At 36.7% G+C, this 18,658-nt stretch overlaps 2 protein-coding genes across 7 annotated transcripts in view; one reads left to right on the top strand and one right to left on the bottom strand.

The window, feature by feature from the left end:
• Nucleotides 1-3,248: 3,248 nt before the first annotated feature.
• RAD51AP1 (RAD51 associated protein 1) lies at nucleotides 3,249-12,464 on the bottom strand. 3 transcript variants are annotated; one of them, XM_064517755.1, is made up of 9 exons: nucleotides 12,139-12,464; nucleotides 11,467-11,516; nucleotides 9,894-10,035; nucleotides 8,998-9,107; nucleotides 7,933-8,007; nucleotides 7,153-7,305; nucleotides 5,864-6,019; nucleotides 4,755-4,901; nucleotides 3,249-3,955 (listed from the first exon to the last, which is right to left on the bottom strand). In XM_064517755.1, exons 1-9 carry the CDS (start codon nucleotides 12,462-12,464, stop codon nucleotides 3,828-3,830), a joined length of 1,287 nt encoding a protein of 428 aa, XP_064373825.1. In that variant the 3' UTR covers nucleotides 3,249-3,827. The 3 variants fall into 3 exon arrangements, with proteins under 3 accessions (XP_064373825.1, XP_064373831.1, XP_025962100.2); XM_064517761.1 differs by having other exon boundaries at nucleotides 4,755-4,889; XM_026106315.2 differs by having other exon boundaries at nucleotides 4,755-4,868.
• The window catches only part of FERRY3 (FERRY endosomal RAB5 effector complex subunit 3), a 21,903-nt gene continuing 15,630 nt past the window's right edge, over nucleotides 12,386-18,658 (top strand). For 2 of the 4 annotated variants that reach the window (XM_064517742.1, XM_026106312.2), the window contains exons 1-4: nucleotides 12,389-12,520; nucleotides 13,949-14,143; nucleotides 14,412-14,557; nucleotides 16,231-16,412. In XM_064517742.1, coding sequence (XP_064373812.1) covers nucleotides 13,966-14,143; nucleotides 14,412-14,557; nucleotides 16,231-16,412 — 506 coding nt within the window. In that variant the 5' untranslated portion in view covers nucleotides 12,389-12,520; nucleotides 13,949-13,965. Of the gene's footprint in view, nucleotides 12,521-13,330; nucleotides 13,453-13,948; nucleotides 14,144-14,407; nucleotides 14,558-16,230; nucleotides 16,413-18,658 lie in introns of those variants that run through there. The other 2 variants (XM_026106313.2, XM_026106314.2) reach the window with 2 other exon arrangements.

The following is an 18,658-nucleotide window of genomic DNA, read 5'->3' as shown; positions in this document are numbered from 1 at the left end:
TAAAATAATGGAATTGAAATGCCTAAGTATTAAACAGATAAACTTAAATACACTACGGAATATGTAGATTCTGTCTTTTACACACAATGCCAATTGGTCAAATTAAGTCCTTTCCTGCTCTTACTCAGTTAAGTCTGGGAAAAACTTACCTTTACCTTTTTAGAAATCAGATGCACATTAAACATCAATTAAAAAAGCGGGATGGAAAAAAAAGAAAATGACATTTTGTATTTTCAGTATCCCATTAACCAAAAGCATGGGAACAACACATGCTCAAAGTCTTTGTTAAAAACTTACACAAGCATACTGACTATTAGCTGTGTGAGGACTGGAAAGATTCAGCACAGCAGAGACAGACTTAGTTCAAATAAGATCTGTTTTTTCACAGCTTTTGAACTTCTCAAGAAAATGATGTCACACATGAGTGGAGAAAGACCAAAACTTCTTTGAAACCTTGGGACAAACTGTTTAAAATGCGAAGTGCAGTTTTCTGCATAGAAGATCACAGGAAGTGGTAACATTGATCTTGCATCTTCGTGGTTTGTACTGTTAATAGCCTGTTGGCAAAGAAAGCTGAGACAATAAAATTGATCAAACATGACAGACATGATATTTACCTGCTTATAGATAGGGCACCATGTAAAGTAAATCTAAAACCCCTGTCCAAAGTTCCAGTGGAGTTTAGGAAAGAATAGGCTATGGAATTGCTGTGCAGTTTAACAATGCAGTTGACAAGCTTAGCATTTTTGTTGCTATTACAAAAATAATCAGAAAAGGTTTGTTTCTCTTATTATATTATGCAGCTCTGAGAAAGCAGTAAATTATACCTTCAATATTTAGCTACTGGAAAGATACAGCATTTCACATCAACAGAGTATCTGAAAAAAATAGCCAATACAGACCAGAGAAATGAGGGCTGGGTTTCAGACCCTTTAAATAGTATAACAAATTATAAACAAACTGAGAGCTTCTGAATCAAAACTAAGATTTCTCAGAAATAAGAAAAGTTGAAATACTGATCTTTGCCTTATGATGGTAACACAATTGATAAGGCATCCAGAGCAAATAGACAACCAGTCTGCTCCCTAAACATCAGAGAAGTCTATAAAGGAATGCTTTGCAATGACATGGATCACAGATGATGGCAGCACTACATGTATTTGAGTACAGTGCACAGTTATATTTAGTAGTAGCTAATGATTTTTCATATTTCATTGAGATATGACACATATCATCCTCTACACGTACCATTTTCTACAAGATGTTTCTAAGGAAATGAAAGTAACTGCTCTTTACAGAAATTCCAGTCAGTTAAGTTGCATTAATTTTTCAGCTGCAAAATTTTTATTTTCTTACATGCTACCTCCCAGGCATGTTACCAGAAAGAGAAACACAAAGGAAAAAGATTAGACTGACAAAACTATACTGAGAAAATATCCAGTCTCAGGCTGATTGAGCTACTGAACAAACAGTAAAGCATACTTTCTTCCCTTCCAGCCCTGAGTTTGTTAACATCATTTTGAGAAAGAGGAGGAATGACATTGCAGAGAGAAATGCAAGCAATGTGACAACACATCAACACTAGACTTTCACTAAACTTCAAGACAAGAAAATCAGAATGAAGACAAAAATTATACAGTATTCATAAAATATTGACAAAACTCAGTTTTAAAGAAGACTACTTATTCTCCCAAGTCAGAATCTCTTTATCCATCTCTCTCCTTTTATATACTGTGATACTCCAACACCACAGAAACAGTTGTCAGTGAACATGCTATCTCAGCTGTTCTCTGAGCACCACAGAGGAACTCAAATTTAGTGCAGTATCTAGGCTTCATAGACACAGTAAGGATTTCTTTAGCACGCTTTCTAATCTCACCACTGACCAAAACTCCCACAGAAACTGAATGTAAGTTCCCTATGGATTATGAATGTAGGCTGTACAATTGAGTTCTTGAGCATGGATAAGTCAGAAAAAATGAATGACAGCTCGATCCAAAAGCTTGTTTTCATTCTAGTGCTGGAGCTCCCAGATACCCATGTCTGCTGCAAGCCCATTCAGCATCTTCTGAAACCTTTTGCTCTTCCAAATCAAGAAGGACCAGTCCTGCTATTGCTTTTTAATATTCTCCTTTAATAATACTCTATATTTATTATTACAAATATCAAATCTAACATCTAGTCCTTAATATATTAAAAGGTATTACTAAACCAGCAGTTCTTAAGAGCTGCTGAGCCAAAGCATCAATGTTAATTGCCAACCTGTTGTTCATAGACCTTAATGCAGAAAGATGTCTTCCGTGAAATGCACAGTGAATCACCATTTTCTAAAATGGAGTCTATCGGACTTGTGTGGCACCAAGAATGAGGAGAAGCAGTGGGTGTACGCAAACACATAGATTCACCCCACCAATCAGCACTACTTAACCTTAGGTTTTGTTTTGTAGGTTTCCGCCGGTTTTGCTTGTCTGGTGACTTCCTCTTTTTTTGTGGCATTATGTCTACTCTCAAAGAGAGTACCAAGTGAGAGATACACTGATGACATAGAAGAACATCTGGAGGTATATAATGCTGCTACAGGAATATTCAAAGAAATTTCGCATTGCTGTGTCCCTAAGATTTTGCCATTTTCAATCTGTTTTTTTTCTTAAGCTTGTCTAGGATGAAGCCTATATATTAGTCTTGGAGCATAGTGTCTTCTGGCCAGTGGAATTCTGCAGATTATTTCTGTGATGCAGCCATATTCTCTACGACAAATCTGCATTCTTATGGTCATAGCAACCAAACTGAACTGAAATGTTATGCACAGGGAGCTTTAAACTAAGGTAAAGTGGATCCCATCTCTAAAAATAAGATACCCAGAGCTGCAATCAGAGTTGCCAAAAAATCTCTCTGCTGTTCTGAAGCAAGAGGTGATCTTTAGCTCATACAGGGTATCTACTCAGGACAGTCATGACTTTACAGGAGTTAGTAGCTTTATGCTTAAATAGAAAATTATTTATGTTTGTGGACTAACCATGTCTAAAAGCAGGATTTCAATCTCATGATACAGTAACTACTACTTCAATACTTTATAAAATCCAGTAACTATGCACGGTCTCATGGTTCTCACCAAAGACTAAGGAACCCAAAGCAAAAACCTCATGGACCGAGCCTGACTAATGCTGTTGAAGTATTCACATGCAAAAATATTTGCAGGACTGTAGCTAAAACTTAGAAATGATTTTCAAAATTAGTAAGAACAACTATCATGATTAATCAGACTTTTATTTTTTTTCAAAAATACATTCTAAATAGCATTCATATATACAGATATAATACATAAAAATCAATAAAATCCAACTATAAGATATGCAAACATTAACTAATTTTGAGAAAAAGTGGAGAGACTATTTCTAGGAGGGTGGAAAGTGATGACTTAACTTTTTCAAGAAGTATTTTTTAAATATGTGACTTTTAATTGCGCTAAGAATCCATCTGAGATACTAAATTCCATAATTGATACAGTGCTGTCTAGACTATATTAAGGCCAAGAATCTAGGTATCAGAGAGTTAAAGTTATCACAAATGCATATCTCTGCGTATAATCTATCAAAAAGCTGGTGACCCAGAGGTCACTGGGATTAAATAATTATTCAAGAGCACTTAAGGATGCCTAGCATTTTTCAGAATAAAAATTCACTATAGTTTCAGACATGTACAAAAATGACTGTCCTACAAACAGATAATGCCATGAAGCTTTTACTGCCCACTCCATTTATAAGCAAAACATTTCCGAAAGTCTTTTCCAAACACAGTCCTTCCAGTAGCATCTTGTCACTGACCATTCAACTGCTGGCAGTACTTGGATGCAGTGGTTTGACTCTTGCTAGTCTAGAGAGGCCAAGTCTAAGACACTGTGTAGGTGACTTAACCGAAACATATTTCACTGAGTTATTACTGCTTCCTGATGCAGCTGAAAATAATTTAAAAACAAAAATAAGGTGTAAGAAATTCAGAGGAATAAAAAATAACCATACAATTGTTGTCTTTTTATAGCTTTCACAGGAGAACAAAAAAGTATTCTAAAGACATTGCAAAAGGGTCTGAACAACATACCACAGAAGCATGTGAAAATCAGCATACTAGCAGGGAACCTATTTTGCAGCCAATGCAGCAAGTATAGCACACAGTTTTAAGTAAACAGCAACACACTGGAGTAATACCAATAGACAGCGCTGGACAACTACAGAACAACTGCTCCAAAATACAATCTGCTGTGCATTTTTTAGGTACTCCCTACAGAATCAGACAAGGGAACACAATGTCAAGTGGGAAAGAAAGGCTTTGCAGAAAAGGAGGGTAAATAGGAAGCAAAACTTAAAAAGAAACAGGAGTCAGCACCAGCATGTTTAAACATCATAAAAACATATATAATGTTTTTCTAAAACTATTTCTTTAGAATAGATAATAATGCACCATGCGCTAGAGATAAAGTTATCTGGATAAATGGCCGCATGACAATCTCTTGATTAAGATTTGATCTACACTCTGAAAAATCTTTTATTATCCTCCCCACATACAGGAGTTAAGGATGCTGGAAAAGGAAAAGAAGTACAGCAATAACTTCAAAGAATTCTAAGGTGAGAAGAATATCTTGCATTATAAAAGCGCAGCAGTTGTTCTGAAATACTGTTTGTTTCTGTTTTTAGGAGAGCTTTCTAAAAACCAAAGTCAATCAATGTATCTGTGTATAGTTAAAGTTTTGCATATACCTGGTGGTATCCATTTAGGTTTCTTGTCTGTTACAGGACTTGATGTGTACAAAGGTCTTCCAACTGGTTCTGAAGAACTGGACATCTTCTTTTGTATTGGCTCAGATTTTAGTTCTGTTATCCATGAAGCAAAAACTATAGGTAATACTTAGTTGGAAAATAAGAGCAGCCTTAGAAAATATACTCTTTAACAGAGAAATCACTGCACAACACTGCAGCACAACCTCTCTGAACTGAGTGAAATGAAAGTGCATGTTACCAGTGTCACATCTTCAAACCAACAATTTATAAACAGCCAATCCTGTTACACCCTGATATTTCAATCCTGGTTTGAAAATAAGCACTGTAATAAATTTTTCTAATGACATGCCAGGTATTAAATTTCTAAGAAGGAAGAATCTTCTGTCACATCCACAAAGCAAATCATTTCTTATCATAACTAAACTAAATTTAAACTAAGTTACAACAGACTGCAAACCCAGACCTAAAATTAAAACACATTAACCAAACAGACACAAGATTAACACCAGGATAAGAATTTTCTTAAGCTACCTAGATGAAAGTAATTTGTCTTTGCAATACAGTGACAATTAATTCTGAAAGGTATGCATATTTAATCTTTTCCACAAGTGTTTAGTAGCACTAGCATTGTTTAGCACTCCTAGATTTCAAAATCCATAGATGAAACTGCAAGAACAGGCCCTGAGATTATAACAAACTTAAAAAAAAAAAAATCTTCAAATCACTCACTGTTATTTAACTTTTTCTTAAAAATTAGATACGGATATTAAAAAAAGGATTGTTCATTCACTTTCCTCTCCTTGTATTGTAAGCAGTGTTAGAGTTTACTGTAAAGCCTTTTTTTCTTTCAGAACTTTTTCTGTCCTGCATTTGTCTTTACTCTGCGTATGGACATTTCTTGCTATTATCCTGAATGGTCAGTTTGTCAGCCATTTTTATCTATTTCTTCAGGTCTTTTTGCCAAGATGCTTTGTTTTTAAATAAGAAAAATGATGATAAATATTAAAAAAGTGACTACTGTGTGGAATGAAAAGGAAAGATACTTTTATTATAAAGAAGCCAATTTCAAATTCACAGTACAAACTTACCTGTAGTTTTAACCTTGGATTTGGGACTTCTCTTTTCTCTTTCAGCTTGCATTTTTTGTTTACTTTCCTTTTTATTTCCTTTGGCTTTCTTCTTTTTCATAGCAGAGTCTTCATCATCATCTTCACTATAAACTGAACCTTCTTCTGATTCCCCACCTACAGCAAAGAAAAGGGGTCTCAAGCTTCACATCTCCTTACAGGTAATATAACTTAGTATTACTCTAGTGCTTTCTAATCACATTCTGAACAAAAAGAACCAGGATGTCTTAAAGATACAGTATAATAAATTTACACATATTTATTCACTGAACTGGGAAAGAAGTGACTGCCATAAAAAAAATCTGTGTTTACAGATTTCTCTCTATTTTAGTAACTCAACACCCAGATACAAACTGCATATGATAATGCATTCAACAGTTTAGTTAGCAATCAAAACTATTCTACAAGTGCAATATGAAAAAATTAAAATCATTTGGCAAGACTGATTTTTACATATTGTTAGTCACGAATATTTACAGTGGAAAAACTGTAAAGATTTTAAAGATTTATTATTAAAAAAAACAGACATTAGCAAATCCTTAAAATTATTTTCTGTCAATGGGAATGTCTGGATTACGCTCAGATATTTTCTTTCACTGATTACTGAGAAATATTTTCCAATAAGCCTTGCAGTAAGGTACAAAATAATGACTAGAGACACATGGTGAACAGAAGAGAGATCTTTATCATACTCTCTAGGCATTCAATAATAGGCCCCTGCTAGAAGCAGAATATGAGGCTAGACTGACCTCCAATCTGATGCAGCGAGGTTTTCTGAGTGTTGAGAATTAGAGAAAGGAGAGAAGGAAGGCTACTTTCTTCTTTAATAACTTTAGACAATGCTGACACTGGAAGTCCTAACATCAGACACTTCTCTAGAGCCATCGTTTTGATGCAAACCCTAGACTATGATCGGAAAAATGAGCAGAGGCTTTTTCAGGAGGCAAAAAACTTTTTTCCTGGACAAAGAAGGTAGAAGAAATTCCTTCTGACATAGCAAACACAACAGGAGCAGTATCATTTTTGCCAAATTGAGAAATTGTATAAATAAGTCCCAAGGACCATTTAAGCATTTCAGTCTAGATTTACTGCCAGAGTGCAATTAAGACACCACTAGTAACAATGCTTCAGCAAGGCGGAAGGGAAACTTTAGTAGAACCAGTATACATCTCACTGAAAATACAACTTGAATGTAATTAATCACATTCAAAGAACATCAAAGGAGATGGTTTTTATGGAAGACAACTTACTGGGTACAGACTCTGGCTCAGAGTCAATAAAATGCTCTCTGTCATCACTTTCAATGGTTAGTAACTTCTTCTGTTGTGACAGGGCTTTAGCTGCCACTCTCCTTTGCCCATGGTGACTTGTAGGTATGTTGTCATCTATAACCTGATTAAGACCTGGAAGACAAAAGGTGGTTAAATATTCACATACTTAAAAAGAAGCAGGTATTTAAGTCTTGGGGTCCAGAATTGATTTCAGTCACTCATTTTTAGTTAATTTAGTTACTTATTTTAGTTCGGTATATAGAATAAATTATCTGCATTTTTTTCACGTCATGCTCATTTTACTCTTTTAACTGACCTAAACTGTACCTTCTGCTAGCAAAAGGTAGCAATATTTATCTGTAATCAAACCAACAAAGGGACAGAAGATCAAAAATAAAATCAGAAATACAAAAAAAATTCTGAGCGCACAGTAAATGTTTCAGCAACATTTACTTGATCCATGAACGCTTAGATATTATGAACCCTTTAAGGAGTTGAGGATATTTATCCTTAGCTTGTTGATGAAATAAATAAAATCAGTATCTTAAAACATCGCAAGTCTATTGCTTTTTCTAATTAGCAATAGCAAAGCAGTGGTTTTCCAATTTTCAGACTGGGAACAAATTTTTATTTAAAAAAATATATATATCCTTCAAGACTAAGCATAATTCAAAATAAAGACTCTTTTCCTACATAAATAAGAAATTTTTGGAAATAAAGAAGAGAAAAGTGTATTTAAACATAAACTTAAACACTTACCTAAAAGTTCACTGTCTACACTGCAGTTGGAAAAAAGGGGTCTCCCACCTACATTTTCTGATTTGATATTCTTACCTGTTTTAGGACCCAAATAAAAAAGAACAAAAAATGTTAAGATTTTAAAACTATCTCTATTATAAAAAGCCAAGATATTAAGAAATGAAAATAGGTAGTATTTTTAAATATTTTTAACTAAACTATATATTTGGCAAATCTTATAGAAAAGTTATTTTTCTCATAGGAAAACCATGAAGAGAAGACAGACCTAGAAAGTCTTATTTCCTAATCATGACACACTGAAAAAACACATGACTTTCAATCTTTTTAATTGTAAAATAAATTATGTCATGTTCAAATTCACTACATATAAATAAAGGTTGTATAGCTCCTTATTAACACTAAGAAAGTTTAACTACTGAAAATTAATTAACAATTAAAGTAAGAAGTATTTGGAAAAACATTTTACTTATATTTTTCCCTTCTTCATAATTTGGAAGTAGAAGTTCAATTATAACAAAAAATTAACTGCGGCTTTTCATTCCTGTAACAGTTAAACCAAGAAAAATCCCTTAGTATGCAAAGCATACAATGTGACAATCCAAGTCTAATGTAAATGAGAATTCTCTATAGTTTAAGTTTGTATTTATCATATGAAACTGAATCCTATTCACCTCCATTCCTACTTAAATTTAATGAAAGACTTCCAGTTACTTAAATCATTTACCAGAAAACTTTATCCACCTAAGTGTTTAATATTTGAAATAAAAGTTAGGTGAGAATTCCTGAATAACACGAAAACCATCATTCAGTACACTACATGTTTTGTAAAGAATGAAGTATATATTTTAGAGAATAAAAAGATTTAAAAATTTTTTAAAATAAACAAATTTAAATTTAAATAAATAACTGTATTTAATTTAAATTCATATAAACTCCTTATTCAAATTTCCAAAGCACAGGAACTGACTGCTAGAAATGCAATTACAAATTATGATAAATTGCATTATATGAGCAAGGAGAAGCTTAGGAAGGGAAATGCTGACATGAACTGAACCGTAAAATAACCTTGTTCTTCTGAATTTTGCACCTCAAGGACGTTTGCAGATGTTTCTTTGACAGACAAGGCTAAAGCAACTTCCAAATCTCTTTGATAAAGTTTGTCATCCAAGGATATCCTGAAAAAATAAACATGCTATGTAATAAAACCATGAAATGAGTGCTACAGAGCTTTTTCTGACCCGCTAAACTTTAAATTCAAATGCTTGTACAAAAATTAACATGTAATATGTACTTTATAACATACCACACTATAAATTACTTCCTGGAAAGTCTCAGACATTCAAAGTACACACTAGTATTTAAAGCACACCATATTGAGAAGTACTATGATTATGAAGCACTGTATACATATTAACTAATAACTGGTATTGGAAAATGTTTTTACATCTGCTTGAAATACTGTATTGAAATGGAATATTTATACAAAATATTACCATCCAAACAATCAGAATATTACATTTTTCATTGACTTCATATTTTCTATCAAACTTTAAATATGTTCTTTTTTAATCAGACAAACTTGTCTTTATCTTTCTCAGTTTGGGATCCTAAGGAGACCTGAAATAATTCAGAATTATTATTGTTGTTTTGTACTACAGAAATATCAAGACATGATCAAATACCAGCTTTCATAATTTAGATTACAAATCTGCTTCTGTATGTATGCAGGCAGTTTTCTGGAGTTTTTTTGAGCTGTAAAAGCTCTTATATGCAAAAGATAGCTCACTACTGTATTCAGGCAAGTCTTCTTGACTCTGGTGTAACTACAACATCTTTTTTTCATAAGTGCACCAATAAATCTTAAACTGTTACACACCAACATGTTAGTTCATTGCTCTTGGCTGTTTAAAATTCTAGGGAAAAAAAGGAAAAAAAACAAATATTGCTGTTGAATCTTCCACCTTTTACTGAGTATTTCCTTTTGTGATGGAGTCAATTCTATGTGTGGCGTTTTCTGCTTCTCTTTTTTCTCCTTCTTCAGCTCCTTGAGCTGTGTTCTGGATTTTTTTCTTAAAGGTGCAGCTACACAGGCAAAATCTTCATCTATTGAAGAAACAGTAACAAGCTTTAACGAGTTTTCTCCTATAATATTCTTCCATATGGCAAAAAGAAGTCATTCAAATTAATTTCATCATACACTGAGAATATGCCAAACACCCACATTTTGCACCCACATAGATCCATTTTAAATTAATTGTGTTTCTAAAGAAGAAGCCAAGTGTAACTATAACGTTCTTAAAGATATTTTAAATGAAAACTTAACACAATCTCTTTCGCATATGCTTTTAAGAGGTGATTACTTCAATTTTTATTACCAACATAGCAATAAAGCTTCAATATCCAATGTTTTACCAGATTTCCAATAACTAGAAGTTCACGTTTTGATACATTGAATAATAATGATTTTTAACAGTAATCACTGTCAATAATTATAGTTTTTGGTATTTGGGGAATTGTTCCTCTAAATTACTCTCGCTCTGAAAAAAAGTAGATTGCTCCCCTTTTCTTACCATTCTCATACTGTTTCTTACCAAATACAATGTATTTCTCTAGTTTTTGTGGAAAACAGAAGGCACGAGAACTGCCTTTCTTCTGACTGAAAACATTGCAGATCACAGTGCAAAATAAGGAATAACAAAATAAATTTCAGTGCTCTCTAAATGATGCAGAACCCTATATAAGATCACTAACTTCTAAAAAAAAGTATCTAACCGGTATCTTAAGAAGAAAACAGACTAGACTCTTCTTTAATATTAAAAATGCTCACTCATAAGCTATGAGAAGTTGTGGACCATGTTTAAACTCCTGAAACTATGACACTGGGTTATCCACATGACTTACAAGGGACCTCCAACATTACTGAGTTCCCCTCACTTCAAACTCTTCCCTTGATCCTGCAAACAGTGTAGGAAAAAAAAAGCATGAAAGTAACCAAATTCAATATGGAAAATGTGTGACACGGAGAGGGCTCAGAGGCAGAAGAGGGCCCTAATGAAAACAGATAGCCTGCAGTCTATTTTTTGTTTCACTAGAACTTGAAATTTGACCTTTATGTCTTTATATGCCCCAAACCCATCACGATACAGAGCTATGGGAGAAACATTACATCCATGTATGGATGATTCAAAATTCCATTATATTCTGAGTTACAATCCTGTGAACTGATCATCAGAAGGACATCGAACAAGCAATTATCACTGAAAACTGAGGCAAGGAAGGAAATCAGTTTTCCTTCAATAACAAGACACAGTGTATTCATCAGGGCCATGCCATATTCTTCTTACACTCTGGCTTACAGTCATCATATCCTTCTTAAATTAGGGTTTTTAACAGTGTGCCTAGATTACCTCCAGCAAAAACCATGACAGCCTTGTCACTGAATTAATTCATTAAAAAGAAAGACCATCTGCCAATACATTTGGTGGTTGCAATAGTGTTTAGCTTTTTTGGTATGTATAACAACAGACCACTTACCATCATTATCCAAATCCCCAAACTGTGAATAGTCAACAATTTTCTTGTTCCTGTGGCAAAAGCATACACCATTAATCCTCTTGGATTCAGAATCTTGACTTGCTAACACTCAATTTTGGGTAAATTATAAGAAAAAAAAAGAAGGAAAAAAACCCCACTGTATGCTTTAATCTGTGCATAATTATTTATATATATTGAAATGTGCTTTCCATGCAGCTTTTAGATTGTTTCCTACTTGGCACTGCTACTACTCCAGGTGTTGCTGGGGCCTGAAAAGGCACAGGCAGGTGTCTCAGAGAGGGATCGGGGCAGGCTGCTCTTAGCGAGACACAGACTTCTCGGCTCCCCAACCCAGGGCTGCTGCCTCCTCGGGGTACCGAAGCAGACTCATGGCTCACGGGGAGGGCAGCGCGGCCACAGCCGACCCGGGGACGAGGGCCGCGTTGAGCTGGAAGGAGAACACCGCAGCCCCGCCCCCAAGCCCCACTGACTCTGCCAGCGCCCGACAAACCGCCGTGCGGCAACGGCCGCTGGGCGCGCGCCGCCGCCGCCTCTCGAGAAAACACCTCTCGGCGTCCCCGGCCCCCTGCGCTTCTCGGGGAGGGGGGGGCGATCCCCGAGAAAGAGGCGACCCCGCCACCCCTCCGCTCTGCGCGAGGCCGCCACACGTACCTCCGCACCGGCCGCGCCATCCACCCTGCGCTCCGCGCGGCACGGCGACCTCGCGCCTGCCTCAGGCAGGGCCCGAGCGCTGTGTCTGATGACGACACTGGTTCTCCTCCCCCTCCCCCTCCCGCCCAGCGCCGGGAGCAACAGCAAGGAGCGGGTTTCGACACCAGCTCGGCACATTCGCCACAAAGCGGGCGGCTAGGAGAAAAGGTGGTGGCGGGCTCCTCACAGCCGAATCTGCGCCTGCGGACGCGCAAGTCCAGCAGGAAGAGCAGGAGCAGGCCGGCATCGCCTCCTTCCTCCAGTGGCTCGGCGGGCGGGGGCAGCATCCCCGCACCCGCCGGCCGCGTCCGCTCGCCCGCCGGCCTCCCCGCCCGGGACTCAGGTGAGCCTAGAGGGAAGGAGGTTCCGCTCTCGCCTTTCGCGGCAAGGGAAGCTGCTGCCACTCCTTCGGCGCGCGCCCCACCCTCGTCCTGGACACCGCCTGGCCCCGGGCGGCAGCGCGGCCCGTGTCGGCAAGGCCCCGCCCAGGCGAGTCTTGGAGCCCGGGCGCCGCTGCGTAGAGGCCTGGCGGCATTCTTGGGTGTTGGGCCTTCCCTTCGGCCTAAAATCCCACGGTTTAGTGACCCCGAGCACAGGGGGGTTGTTTGCTGTGGGGTTTCTGAGCCTTCCGCGAGGGAGGGGAGGGAGCGCGAGCAGGGTCTTCTGCCAGCGCTTCACATCAGCAGCCTTGCCTCTGCTTTCTGCTAACGAGAGCTAACTCGGGTTCTCTTAGCGAAGGCCGCCGAACCTGGCACCCGAGAGCCTGTGATGGACTTCAGGACACTAGCGCTGATGTTGTGGAGGGTATTTGTCCCATTCTCAGGGACAGGCCGGGTACTCAGTTGCACTGGGCTCAGAGAGGGGGCTATCGCTGTGTACCATCTTTTTTCTTCCACGTTAAACCTAAATTTTGCTGGGAAGTAGCACAAAGATGTTCATCAGCTATTCAAGTTGAGTTCCTCTCTGTGACAGGACATGGAATGAACTCGATTTAGCTTTGGTTTCGTTGAGTATTTGTTGTTGTTGTTGTTAGTTAGTCTTTTCTAAAATGTAGGTTTGTTCAAAATAAAAACCTTGTAAACTGGTCCCATGAGTTTGGCTGTGGAAAGTATACTTTCTTCTTTCATTTTCTGGTTTTCATCTCTTTGGACAGTGGGTTTTAGCTCGAGAGAGGTTTCAGCTGGAGTAATGTGTCCAGTTTTGTATATAATGTTCAAAAAGAGGAATGTAAATGAGCTGGAAGAGTCCTAGTGGAGAGAAGCATTACTGATACAGGTATGCACTCTGATAGCATGAACTTAGGCTATAGACACTTATCTTGCTTAATGATTACTACATTCCTTTCCCCCCCAGATCTCTTCCCCATTTAAAATGTGTGTGCCTGGGCAAGGGAGGAAATACAGTCTTAATACACCCTACAAGGATTTTACATTTTGAGACATGCATATCAATAGGTACAGGGTCTCAGTTAAAGAGGGTTATTTATGATGATTCCTTCTGTTCTGGTCCTGCATTTAAGTCAAGAGGCTTATAACTGCAATTTGTGAGGATAACTACCTAAATTCATGTATTGATACACTCGACTACAGTTTGGAAGCACTCAGCATTTTGGAAACTGGTATTCATACTTCAGCTCCTACCTATGGACTTGGAAATTACAGTTTAGATAAATATTTATGAAAAACTTTGTTCTTAAGTTTTCTTGCCAGAACAAGTTAATAAAGCCTTTTTTTAAAAAGCATTTTTTTACATGTTTTCATTGCTAATGCAGGAAATAATCTCAGGAAGATGAAGTCTAACAAAGGAAAGGCCAGCACTAGGGAGAGAGACTTTGTATACAAATTCAGTGCTGGAAATCAACATTTAGTGCTTACAGTACCTCTGAAATTCCCTGTGCAAGAGAACATTAGTCACCTGCATGGACATCTAATGCTTCTGCACAATCTACCTTGTGTTATAGAAAATGGTAAGAATTGGTTTTGTAAAATAGTGTCATATATATGCATATAAATGTCTTATAACATGTTTTAAGAAACTAAAAAAAGGTTATTTACAGGAACTCTCTCTAATTTTTTTTAAAACAGCAGAATGTTAGTGAAAAAGACAGTTAGTACTAGCAAGAGAAGTGCCCAAGTAAAAGGCTTTCAAAAAAACTTTGTATGTTTGCTAAATGGTTATTGATATTTCTATTGAAATTGTTTTGTTAATGGAACATTCTCTTCTTGTTAAGATAGACCTGAAGCAATCACTTAATAAGTTCATAGAAGAAGAAACTATAAAAGATTATGATAGAGAAGCTGAAATGGCTCTGGAAGCTGTGAAATCAGGGAAAGTAGATATAAACCAGTTGGCAGATACTTGGGCTAAAGCTTATAAAGAGGTAAGATTAAGACTGAAAAGTTAATATTCAGGCTGTGCTTTGTATGAGTGTGTGTGTATGCATGTGTGCATGCACAGATGTAATTACATCTGTGAAGATGTGTAGTTACATTGAAAGTCACTTTTACTGATCAGTTCCTATGGGTTTTTTTTTAATCCAGAAGTGATCACTGAGTCTTCATCCTACATGTTCTTAGTTGAGTTTTTACTGAATTCATCTCCTTACTGATTAAAAAAAAAAAAAAAAGTAGTGGAGTCAAAAGATACAAAACAGAGAGGTAATTCTCTGATAGTGAAACAAAAAAAGATCTAAGGGTTATGGTGTATTAGAATCAAAGCAAAAGATGGTAAAGTGGTACTCCTACTTTCCCATAAGGTTGTTTAATTCACGTCATAGGGATATTTCAGCTGAACTCGATAAACTGACTTGATTTGATGCAGCTTTATATATATATGCTTGAAGTTGCTTTGCTTTGGGTATTCAGCAAATCTGAAAAATAGCTGTGAAGACTCCAAGGAGAAAGTGAGTGGTTGGAACAAACTTTTTAGCTCATCTCCTGTGTTTATGTAAATATTTTACACTGTTTAGTGCTGATGAGGCTTTAGCTGGAGTAATGTGTCCAGTTTTGCTTGTAATGCTCTTAAGAATGTAAATGAACTAGAGGAGTCCTAGTGGAGAGAAAAAAGAGTGACAGAAATTTTAGCCTTTGAGGAAATGGTTAAAGGAATTGGCTTTGCTTATCAGGGAATAGAGAAGAATATTGCAAGAAGCTTAAGTATTCCAAAACATGAATATGTGTTATAAAGAGAATGGGCAAAGAATTTTTTGCCTTATTGAACATGAACAATATGATGTCAGCTTAACCTTCAGGAAGGAAAAACTGTATTGGGTGGAGTTGAGAATGTGACAAACTGTTGAAAGAGTTTACTTTTTTTATTTTGCTAAAGATTTCTACCAATAGGTTAGACAACACTTTTTCATGATGCAGGCGTACTTAAAATCTTGCCTCAGTGCAAGGGTTAGGCTTAGATGATGTCTTGATATTTCTGTCCTATATTTCAATGGTACCATCTCAATTCTTCAGCTGAATTAGGTGGGAACAACTGCAGAAGTAAAGATTGTTTCAGTTTAAAAGGGCTTGCAAAACTGGCATCTCTGAGCCATTTTTTGGTTCAGTAAAAACTGCTTTTCTTAAGTCGGCATTGTTCAGTAAATTTTAGCAACATCTGAGTTTATCCCTGCTTTTTAGCGAGAGATTATTTCTTGCACAGATGATGTTTTGGGCCCTTTTTAAAATTGATTAATTGGGAATGTTATTGTTGAGAAATTCTTGACAGAACCTTAAATACTTAAATATAGGAAGAGCTAAAATAATTGTTCTTTCCAAGTTGGTAATGGCTGAAAATGGTTAATTCCTCACTGGAGTCAAAACCTGTAATGTTTCTGCAACTGATTGCTTTGAAAGAGAGAGACTGTGGGAAGAAAGGAAGAGAGAAAATGATAAAAGCTAATGCAGAGTACAAAGAGCTCAAATCAGGAAGAACATAATTTGTGCATCTTGAAGGATGTGCAGTAGTGTGAACACCCAGTTGGTTTTGCCTTACCTTTATTAGGGATTCTTACTATATGTCCTTAGACGTACCATGTGCTTTAAAGTCTCTTATAATTTTTAGACAATGTTAGAATATGCAAAACCTGAAGAAACCAGTTGGGATGAAGATTTTGCAGATGTTTACCATGATCTGATACATTCTCCAGCTTCTGAAACACTGTTAAACCTGGAACACAATTATTTTGTTAGTATCTCAGAATTAATAAGTGAAAGAGATGTGGAACTGAAAAAACTACGAGAAAGGTATTCTTTTTTTAATATTTTTTAATGTCTCCTTTTGATATTTTTAATGTCTTGAATGTCTTAAATGTAGGTGCACACCACTGCATGTATACAGCTCATAGGACAATGTATGTCAGCTCTGGTAGTATAAGCTCTGCTTTAACTCTGTGTTTCTCTCTTTAAAGTTAGTCATGTAGCCTGTGTTATTGGGGTCAGCTATCTTGTATTTTTCTAAGTCACTAAAAATAATAAAAGCTGAGGTCGTCTGAGTAACATTAGGCTTGATTTCCATTGTTCTGTCCACATAACTGATGCAGCAATAGCAAACAGCTAAGGATATTTAAAAAATAAAGTCAGTGTGCCATAGCTCTTGTGCCTTTAGCATCATGTAATATGAATAAAAAATTGTAAGTTCCACAACATGGAAAGATAAGCAAAAGATTTGAACCAACTTCAATTCAGAAACTGCCAAATTAGGAACTTGGGTAAGTCTATGAGATCTGAAATTCCCTGGCTTAAAAAGCTGCAGGTGGTGGCTTTGTCCACATGGGGGAGCACATACAATGCTTTTTTTCAGTGGGATTAAGTAGGTTAAAGAGGGTGAATCTATACATTTTTGTGTACATACCAGCTACAAACACTGGAATGCTTGTGAGATGCCAGAATATCCTAAAAAGGTATGTTTTAGTGTTCCAGGTGGCAGTATTCCTTTTACAATGCGAGCTTAAAATCACAAGTTACAGTGGATATCTGCTTCTATAGTTTTTTTTCCAGTGTTCTTCCAAACTGAATTTTACATAGCTCTGATTTGGAGATAAAAATTGCCAGTGATGTGTGATAGCGTAAAATCCTTGAAGCTTATGGGACTCTTGTCTCAGCTATGCATGTAGAAGAAAGAGTGCTTAGTACTAAGAGCAGTAATCTTGTAGAGTACTAATCAAGTGTAGCTGTGTATTGACTCCAGTGAAATTTATTGTATATACTTGACATAATCATGAATCTCCATTGATTGGTGGCACTTGACGCTATTCCAGATGAGTTGTAGGTGTTGTTCTGTTTACACAGAAGCCTATTTGGAAGTCCTGACCCTCAACTTTAAGTTTTTTTGTGGATATTTGCTAAATTTGTGCTAGGCTGAAGCAATTCCTTGCTGGAGAACAGGGTGAATGCAAAAGAGGGATTGAAGCCAGGAACTTAAGAAGGTTGAGGAGGGACAAAGTATTGGATGAACTGAGGATAGCAGGGCAGCCCTTCGGTTCTAGTTTCTGTTGTTGAATATAGTTTCATTTGGAAGCTAATCTATTAAAAACAATAGTGTGTTTGGCCCACTTCCTGGTGGTTTCATGTCTGTATCATCTGCATTGGAAGAAAAAAAAAATCAAGGGACTAAATAGGTCCAAAAAACAACTGCTGTATCTAGATTATGGTATCTAGCTGGGGATGGGGTTAAAACCTTGTATTAGTCTTTACGTTGTCTGAGTTCTTTAACAAGCTTTAGTATATAGGATTTCAATTTGGTACTTTTTATGGGCTCTAAAATCAATTCTTAAACAAAAAGATTACAGGGCATGCTTTTTAGAAATGTAATAACTATTTTAAATTAAAAATATGTAAACTCTTAACTTGATGGTTGAGGGACTAGTATGAAACTGATTTTCAGTAAAGGAAAAATATTCTCGATGTACTGGGACTGAAAATTTGATATGTTTGTGTGCAGTGACTTTTTAACTGTTTTTCTGGATCAAATCATTAACTCCTCAAAGGAGTAAAATAATGAAAAATCCATAACATTAGTAGTCTTAAATGTCTGACTAAATAGCCATTATAAAATGCTGTTCACTTATTGCACTGTTTTGCAGTCTCCACTGAAGTCACTAATGCTCCACTTGCAGGGCCTTGTTTCCCTTCTGGACCCCTACCCCAATCCACTCCATGTAAAGGGCTGCTTCTGCTAAGAGGAGCTGTTGATTTACTTTTTTTCCATGTCCTGACAGGACAATAGACAGGACAAGAAAGAGTGTAACTGAACTTCAGCAAGGAAAATTTGGACCAGATATTAGCAAAAACCCTTCTAATGGTAAGAATAGTAAAGCATTAGAATAGAGTGTCTGGAGATACTGTATTAACTTCTTGTGAATATCTCTGAGAACAAACTCTGACAAGCGTGTAGATCCTGACTTCAAAAAGAGCAGATGGACAAAATACCACGAAAGGTATCTTTCAGCTATATGTTCAGTTTTGTACCTCTGCCTCTGATGAGCATTGAG

The sequence above is a fragment of the Dromaius novaehollandiae genome, chromosome 1 (assembly GCF_036370855.1).
Source record: "Dromaius novaehollandiae isolate bDroNov1 chromosome 1, bDroNov1.hap1, whole genome shotgun sequence".
NCBI lineage: Eukaryota > Metazoa > Chordata > Aves > Casuariiformes > Dromaiidae > Dromaius > Dromaius novaehollandiae.
The sequence above is the reverse complement of the archived record's forward strand: the minus strand, read 5'-3'. Positions and strand labels throughout refer to the sequence as shown.

What these genes read in the sequence shown, in the direction of transcription:
- RAD51AP1 (XM_064517755.1), bottom strand. Translation starts at nt 12,464, where the DNA reads ATGCTGCCCCCGCCCGCCGAGCCACTGGAGGAAGGAGGCGATGCCGGC. An exon ending in ATGGCGCGGCCGGTGCGGAG is followed by an intron (nt 11,517 to 12,138) that starts GTACGTGTGGCG and finishes CTTTTGCCACAG; the next exon opens with GAACAAGAAAATTGTTGACT. An exon ending in ACCTAAATGGATACCACCAG is followed by an intron (nt 3,956 to 4,754) that starts GTATATGCAAAA and finishes AATTATTTTCAG; the next exon opens with CTGCATCAGGAAGCAGTAAT.